The sequence below is a fragment of the Lactuca sativa genome, chromosome 2, assembly GCF_002870075.4.
Source record: "Lactuca sativa cultivar Salinas chromosome 2, Lsat_Salinas_v11, whole genome shotgun sequence".
Classification (NCBI taxonomy): Eukaryota; Viridiplantae; Streptophyta; class Magnoliopsida; order Asterales; family Asteraceae; genus Lactuca; species Lactuca sativa.
Window position 1 is genome coordinate 69,123,476 of NC_056624.2, and position 8,567 is coordinate 69,132,042.

Consider the following 8,567-nt stretch of genomic DNA (forward strand, 5'->3'; position numbering starts at 1 on the left):
AGGGTCAAAAAGTAACATTATAGACATTTTAAACCAAAATTGAAGAGTTTATATAACTACAATAACATTATCACGTTATATAAACCAACACTATAAATATTATATTTCGGGATATTAATTTTAAAATAAATAAATAAATAAAAATAAAATGCAACTTTTTAATGAATGAATCTAAAAATTCTGAAAAAATATACAATACAATATTTGTAAACGTCATTTGCTTTTATTTTCTAAAAAGAACCCCAAATCGCCATCCCCTGAAACCCTAGATTACGAAAAGTCTCTCCTCGAAGCATCTCCAATGGCGACGATCAGCTTGCGAAAGGGAAACACAAGGCTACCACCGGAGGTGAACAGAGTTCTCTACGTACGCAACTTACCTTTCAACATCACAAGTGAGGAGATGTACGATATCTTCGGCAAGTACGGCGCAATACGGCAGATTCGTCTCGGCACCAACAAGGACACTCGCGGCACCGCCTTCGTCGTCTACGAAGACATCTACGACGCCAAGACCGCCGTCGACCACCTGTCTGGTTTCAACGTTGCCAATCGGTACCTGATTGTGCTGTATTATCAACAGGCGAAAATGAGTAAGAAGTTTGATCAGAAGAAGAAGGAAGAGGAGCTTACGAAGTTGCAGGAGAAGTATGGTGTTACTGCTAAAGATCTCCAGTGAGTTTATTTTACTATACGGATCGTAATCTAATATCTAGGGTTTGATGTTTCCTGCTGAATTTTAGGGTTTCTTGTATGGAATTTTCAGAACTATTTCACAGGAAAGTTGTAAAATGTTGAAGTCGTTGAATTTTAATGCTATAAAGTATAAACTCATATGGATGTCAATATAATCTGTATACATTTTGCCTTTTCTAATTGGAGCTAATTGTACATTATTTAGTAACCTTAATACTTAATTGATATACTTGAAATTTTTTGTGGGTATTTGTTGGTGTTTAAGATCAATTATAAAGGTTATTGCTTATTAGCTATGGTATTTTTTTTTGTTAAAACTGGATTGAGTCCTTGGTTTTGAAAAGTATGATGCTTTGTTTTCATAACAAATATGTATTAAATTAGTGATTTCATTTTATTACCTCATGGAACCTTGTTGGTATGATGCTAATGGGAACATTTAGGACTTCAAAATTGTGAATTTTGTAGATTGAGAGAAAGTTGTAAGGTCATTCTTTAACTTGTTAGACAAACAAATGTTGGTATTGTACAAGAACCTGTATTGCTTATTTGTTATTCTACGAAGGTTATATTTGGCATACTAATTGAAAAGCTGGTTGTCAACTGAAAGCTTGCTATCAGCTAAAATGCTAGCTAACTTTTAGTAGCTTAAAAGCTAGCGGACAACTGAAATGCTAGCCAACAACTGAAAATAGGTCTGGCAATCGTGTCGTGTTCGGGTTGGCGGGTCGTGGGTTGGCGGGTCAAAATATGTCAACCCAAACACGGCCCATTTAAATATACAGGTCACGGGTTGGTGGGTCATGGGTTAGCGGGTTTGGAAGATAAATCCATATATGACCCGCCAACCCATTTATTTATACGGGTTCACAAGTTGGCGGGTTCGTGGGTCAGATTTGGGTTCATGGGTCCGAATTTTAGATATTTAAGTCTTAAACATCCAAATGAAAATTAAAAACATTTATAGAAACATGTTACAGACTTAGCCTTATAGGTTACGATTTATGACATTAGACCATCCACCACGAGTCATAATGTCAAAACAGTCAAATGGTCTATGAATAAATGGTATATATTATGTAATACTTATTAAATATTAATACTTGATATATAAATACATTTAAAAATAAAATAATTTTTTTATTAAGAATATAAACAGGTTGACAGGTCAACCCGTTTATTTTTTGAGAAACTCATATATGACCGTTTAATAAACGGGTTGGCGGGTTGACGGGTTAGCAGGTTGGTGGGTTAAAAAACTCAACCCAAACCCATTTATTTCGTGTCGTGTCGAGAATTGTCAGGTCTAACTGAAAAACTAACTGATAAAAAATTACGTTTGGTAAACTAGCCGAAAAGTTAGTTAAAAAATATAAAATGACATTTAAAAGAATGTATTTTTTATGATTAATTAAGGATATATTTGGAAAATAAAATAAATAAATAAATAACTCATAAAAAATTAGTCTAAATAGCTTATTTGACTTGTCAAAACATAAAAAAAAAAAACTTAAAAATATAAACTAGTTTATTAGTTAGTTGTGACATGTTAAACATAACCTTAAATGTTTTAAGTGGGTGTTTGGGAGTGCTTCTTAAAATGATTTATTAGCTTATTGGCTTTTCAAAAAATCAATAAGTTAAAAATATGTTTGGCAAACATTAGCTTTCTAGGCCAAAAAAAAAAACTTTTTCAAAAAGCGAATAAACACGTTGAAAAGAATCCCAAACATGCCCTAAATATCATTAGTTTGGATAGCATTTTGTAAATGCATTTGCGATGTAGTAGTCTTTGACATTCTTTCGACCTGTGATTAGTTTAATAAGGCTGATTCTTTAAGTTATTTACACAATATAGATATCAATGGTACAAATATTGCAATTTTTTGTCCAATTAAAAGGTGACATAGGGACTCCCTCTCAAATTTGAAGTTATTTTGATATTTTATTTACTCTAGTGATTGGATTTAGTGGTGATGTAGGAATACATGTGTTTTGAAAGAGGAGAAATTGTCAATATTGGGATTTATTCTTTGCTATTATTGTACTAGTAGTGTAATCTGCATGCAATCTGTAAAGCATGCCGAAAATATGTGAAAGACTGCTGTTTATCAATTTCTTCACAATTTCAAAAAGATCAATGAACAAGTCAAAATTTGTGTACAAATAATCTAATTTGTAATGAGTTTTTACTGGATAAATGGAAAGGAGAAAGTTTAATGGAACAAAGATGTCTGAATGAAATAAGAGTAGGTTGTTGTAAATTCAATACTTCACCTCTTATTTATACCCAAAACAAGAAATTCAATCATACATGTTCTCATCTTCTAAATAAACTCTTTAAAAGCCTTCAAAATATTCTATCGATAACCATAATACAATCGAATTCAATTTTTTTTTTTAGAGAAAATCCAGGTAAAGAAGCTCAATCAAATAACCTTTTAACACTACAATTTCACAAGTAACACATCTCAATACTTTCCTTCTTCTCGCTTACATTTCTTTTAAGATACCTCCTTCCATAAAAGGAAAGATAACAAGAGCAATTGTTGCGTAAAAAGGTCACAAAACAAAGTATGACCTAACAAAAACCTCACATGCAAGCTAAGCTACTCAAGTAAAAAACAGAAGAATACAATATTTTAACTTTACAACACACATGATATCATCATTATCATCATTATCATCATCATCATCATCATCATCATCATCATCATTCTTGAAGCTTCATGATAGCAGATACTTTCTTGAAAAAGATACGAGACATGCTCTTACTAAATAACATCACCTCTCTCATCCATTCAGGTGCTACTCTCTCAAAAGTCCCCAATGAAGACACTTTGTACATAAGCTCCTCTTCTCCTAATGCATTCTTCACATATCCTAAATTAAATGTGTAACCTACAAAGTCACAAAAATACAATATAAGATCTTTGGTTTTCAAAATCTATAGCTAAATGTAAAAAATAGCAACGTACTTTTGTTTATTTGTTTATTATAATAAGCTATTTTCATTTCTTTATATCACAATTTGTACTTTCAACTTTTTTTCTTATTAAAGCATTGCGCTTTGTAAAATTTACTCAACTCTAACAATTTACTTGTAATTTTTGTTCTTATTAAGGAGACTAGCTGAAAAGCTAGCTCCTAGCTTATCAGCTGACGTTTGGTAAAACTAGCTAATAAATATATAAAATGACATAAAAGGGCATGCAGAAGATTAAAAAAGGGTATATTTGGGAGAGTTTCAAAAAAAGCTCGATAAGCTCATTGAAACGCTAATCTAAGGCTATGTTTGGTGTACTAACTGAAAAGCTAGCTGTTAAATAAAAAGTTAACTGATAATTGAAAAGATGTTTGATAAAAAATGACGTTTGGTAAAACTAACTGAAATATATAAAATTACATAAAAGGATATTTAAGAGTATGTGTTTCTATAATTAATTAAGGGGTATATTTGAAATTTTTTTAAAAAGCTCCTAAAAAGCTAGTCTAAGTAGCTTTTCAAAAAGCTAACTTATAAGCTACTTTTTTGCTTACCAAACACGACAACATAAAAAAGCTCGAAAAATAAGCTAGCTGTGGCACGCCAAACACAACTTAAGCAGCAGCATTTTAAAAAGCTAGCTTATAAGCAACTTTTCGGTTTGTCAAATATAAAGCATTTTCACTGCTTTAACTTATTAGATTTTTAAAACTTTGTTATCATAATACGAGAACATTAAAAGTACAATGAAATATAATCAGGTAGATTTTTCAAAAAACAATGGCCCAATAAGAAAAATGAAAGTAAATTGTTGTGATAAAAAAGAAATGAAAGCAGGATGCTATAATAGAAATGAGAACCATTGTATGATATAACATTTTGTATATATGAAAATGAAAAACTTACCTCAGTTGAATGTAAAAAAGTAAAATTAATATTTAATAATAATAACCACTTGAGGAAGGAAAAATTACCACTTGAATCATGAACTGCAGTCATGAGAGTGTCATCATTTTGTGTTGAAACTGAAAATTTAAGGTCAAGTAGGGATTCAACAAGCTCTTGAAACATGCACATACTTGGATCACTTCCATTTACTACAACCATAAATAAACACTTAATTAGAATTATTCACTATTCAACTCCGATCCTTTTCCTTTATTGTTAAAAGACCAAAATACCCCCACTAAATGCAACAAACATCAATGTACTTTCATTTATTTGTTTACCATAGAACTCATTTGTTTCTATTACAGCATTGTATTTTCAACTTATTTCCTATTTAAGACATTTTACTTTAAAACATCTACCCAATTATAGCATATGGTCCTTTCATTTTCTTTTTTCTTATTACGATATTTTAACTTAATAAATTTATCAAGGGATAGCAATAAACTTTTTTTTTTTGTAATTGGATAAAATTGCTATAATTGGGTAGATTTTTCAAAGTAAAATGTTGTAATAAGAAAAAACAAATATATGAAAGTAAATTGTCATTTCTTGCATTTATTCCATTAAAATAAACGGTTAATCTCATAAAAGACTTTATATTTTGTGTTTTTCCGGATTAAACCTCAAATTTATTTTTTTAACGAAAAAGACCTTGTATTTTTTCATTTTTTCCAAATAAAGCCTCAACTTTGTATTCTTTTTATGAAAAAACCCTCAACCTTCTATATGCTTCCAAATAAAGCCTCAACTTTTTTACTTTTTTTCGAAAAAAAAAACCCTCACATCTTACAATTTTTTTGGGAAAAAAATAACTAAAAGGGCCAGATCGGAAAAAATGAAAAAATACAAGATCTTTTTCAGGCAAAAAATAAATATAAGGTTTAATGATGAAAAAAACACAAAATAAAAAGTCTTTTATGAGATTAACCCTAAAATAACAATAAAGATGTCAAATTACAATTCCTTTATATTTTACAGATTCCATTCCTTACAAAAACATTATAAAAACCAAACAAAATAATTTAATCATCATAATTACCTGAATTCCCAAGCCTTCGACGACAGCATTTAGGCTATTAACACATTTCCATTAATAATAATCAGTGAAATTTTTATTATAAAACTTTCTAACAAAATCAAAACAACATAAAACACTAAAATTACCTGATTAACATCATCAATGGCACCCAAAAACATGTTTTCTTTCACTAAATCATTTTGTGATTCTTCTTGTGAGGTATTCTCATGTTCATCAATGGAACTCCTAAGTCTCTTTCTCATTGATGATTTGTTAGTTTTGATTGAAGAAAGAGGAGAAGTTGACATTTGCTTAATTGGAACTATTTCATTGTTAGTGTTTGAATGAAATTCTCTTCTATTCATCCTCTCGAGTTCTTCTGAAAGTTCTTTTACTGAAAAAAATAAATAGATAAATAAGCCAAGTAGTTATCAACAATACTACAAGAGATACCCAAAAAGTTTCATTCTATAAATGCATGAAATACAAAGAAATAAAATTAGGATGCTATAATAACAAATTATTAAAAGTGCAATGTTATTTCTTGCAATTTATTCTAGAAAAAAAGGACAAACAACATTGGTTGCATCAATATGTGACATTAAAGAAACAAGACAAATGGGAATCTACTTTAGGGTGTAATTTAAGCAAATAAGTAACCAAAAAGTAAAATTAGGGCTTACTTTTCAGGTTCTCTTTTAAAAGCATGTGTTCATACTTTTTTTGCTCTTCATCCTTGGCAGATCTGGGAATAAAGAAATTATTTGACTTAATGATAAGAATATCAAGAAATTACGTTAATACCCCTGGAGCAGTTGTTACCTGATTGAGGCCAATTCATTTCTTAATTCATTGACTTGTGCATCTAATGTGTCCTTTTCATTTTGTAAATGGTCAATCAGTTCATCTGCAGCTGAATAAACAAGAAACCAAAGGAATACTTCATGTTGTGATAACAGGAATGCTAAACCATTTCACAAATTATAGAAGACAAAATATCATCAACATATAAAATTTGGGACTAAATGAAGATGATAGTTTGATGAGTGTTATGAATAAGATATGTAAAAGACAAACAATCATCAATATATAAAAATATGTAAAGTCAAGATTTATCACAATAAAGTGTGAAACTTTTTTCTCATTAATTGCTGTTTGCATATAAGATATTGATAATATATCTAAGAAAATGGTGGCATACTTAGGGAAATGGAAGGAGGAAACTAATGAGAATAAATCTGTAGAAAGTTGGGATTAATGGGAAACAGACTCTTTTCCTAAACTTTTTTTATATTAAGTCATTCTTTCTACATTAAGTCAAAAAGAAACACCCATGCATATCTTACTGGTTTAGATAATGTCCCCATCAAGTAAAAAAAAACACCTAAGTCAACTCCCCTTTAAAGTCCATTGAGTCAAAAAAATATGTTCAGAAAAAAGACCACTAATATTTGGGTTGATAATGTAGTGGCATCTAAGACACATACAATAAATAAAAGAAATACAAATTATCCATCTAAGATAGAATTGTAATTCGTCTATATGGATCAAGATAATTAAACAAGTTATGATTATTTGCTTTTTTATGTTCAATGCCTACACATGTGAGAAGAAAATATGGAAAATGTAACAAATGAACAGCTCAAATTAACTACAAAACTATACTGCAGATAAAAAGATACATACCAGACACATAAGTCTTGAACTTTTGTTCTTGATCAAAGTTGTAGTGCTCTATTTCAGAAGCTTTATGTGTCTGTATGGTAATCAAAAGTGAAACCAAAACTAGTCAATCCCAAAAAACAAGAATCACATATTCCCACTCAACATGATTACTAGTACATTGTAGAGGATGAGGAGATAGAGGAAGGAGAAACCTTGACCCTAGTGTACTTTTCATAGAGCTTTGAATAAAGAGCCTCCATCTGAAACTGGAAAAGTTTAAGATCCAATGATAACAGTCAAAATTGACATAAATTCTCCAATACATCAGATAAAAAGCTCTATAGAAGGATTTGGAGGGTATATTGCTTAGACCAATGATAACAGATGAGAAAATTGTAGAAGTAAAACCCAATAACTAATCCATGTGGATGCAAAATCAAACTACGAATTGATCCCCAAATATCTATAAACAATCCCTAAATCAAGAACAAATAAACAGTTTTAAATAGAGATAAAAATAAATCCCTGAGCTGCAAGATCCATCGTCTAAAGAAGAGCCAAGTTGCAGAGGCACCACCAACACACAGTGGGCTTTATTATGTTATCCTCATACAAAACTCATCAAACCTCTTTAAATTCAGCTTGAGTTTTCATTATTTTTTACTGAATCCGACACACATTTGCATTGCAAACAATCAATTAGCTGGTACTGTTTAGGGTTTTCCGGCGATGTGTGATTTTCCGCCAAGAAACGTGGGGGATGGGAATGATGGTGTGTGGTGCTGTTTGACAGTGTGGTGGAGTGAGAGGGAAGATGAAGATTACCTGGTGGCCGGTGGTGGTGAGTCGGCGGTTGTTTCACGATGAAATTCAAATCCCTCGAAACCCCACGACTCAAACGCCCAGAGAGTTTTGAGTTGATTGGAACCAGAAACAACACACCGGTATGAGAAATGTTTTTGGGAGGGCGCGATACGTCGAAATTTGGGAATTTGAATGATGTGTTCTTATCAGAGGTGTGCAAAAAAACCGAAAAACCGAGCCGATCCGGCCAACCCGAAACCGAAAAAACCGAGTACCTACGGGTCGGTTTCGGTTTGGATATTTAGATATCTGCGGATACCCGAACCGAACCGTTATATATATATATATATATATATATATATATATATATATATATATATATATATATATATATATATATATATATATATATATATATATATATATATATATATATATATATATATA

The 8,567-nt window shown here is 30.8% G+C and overlaps 2 protein-coding genes across 3 annotated transcripts; one reads left to right on the top strand and one right to left on the bottom strand.

Moving 5' to 3' along the window:
* The first annotated feature begins 220 nt into the window (after positions 1–220).
* LOC111876969 (splicing factor 3B subunit 6-like protein) lies at positions 221–834 on the top strand. Its single transcript, XM_023873523.3, has one exon. It carries the CDS (start codon positions 302–304, stop codon positions 677–679), a length of 378 nt encoding a protein of 125 aa, XP_023729291.1. The 5' UTR covers positions 221–301; the 3' UTR covers positions 680–834.
* Positions 835–3,123: 2,289 nt separating this feature from the next.
* LOC111876970 (uncharacterized) lies at positions 3,124–8,305 on the bottom strand. 2 transcript variants are annotated; one of them, XM_023873526.3, is made up of 9 exons: positions 8,142–8,305; positions 7,529–7,576; positions 7,338–7,407; positions 6,474–6,564; positions 6,335–6,396; positions 5,798–6,045; positions 5,673–5,706; positions 4,657–4,779; positions 3,124–3,597 (listed from the first exon to the last, which is right to left on the bottom strand). In XM_023873526.3, the coding sequence occupies exons 2-9, from the start codon at positions 7,574–7,576 to the stop codon at positions 3,410–3,412; spliced, it is 864 nt and encodes a 287-aa protein (XP_023729294.1). In that variant the 5' UTR covers positions 8,142–8,305; the 3' UTR covers positions 3,124–3,409. The 2 variants fall into 2 exon arrangements, with proteins under 2 accessions (XP_023729294.1, XP_023729293.1); XM_023873525.3 differs by having other exon boundaries at positions 7,529–7,582.
* Positions 8,306–8,567: the final 262 nt, after the last annotated feature.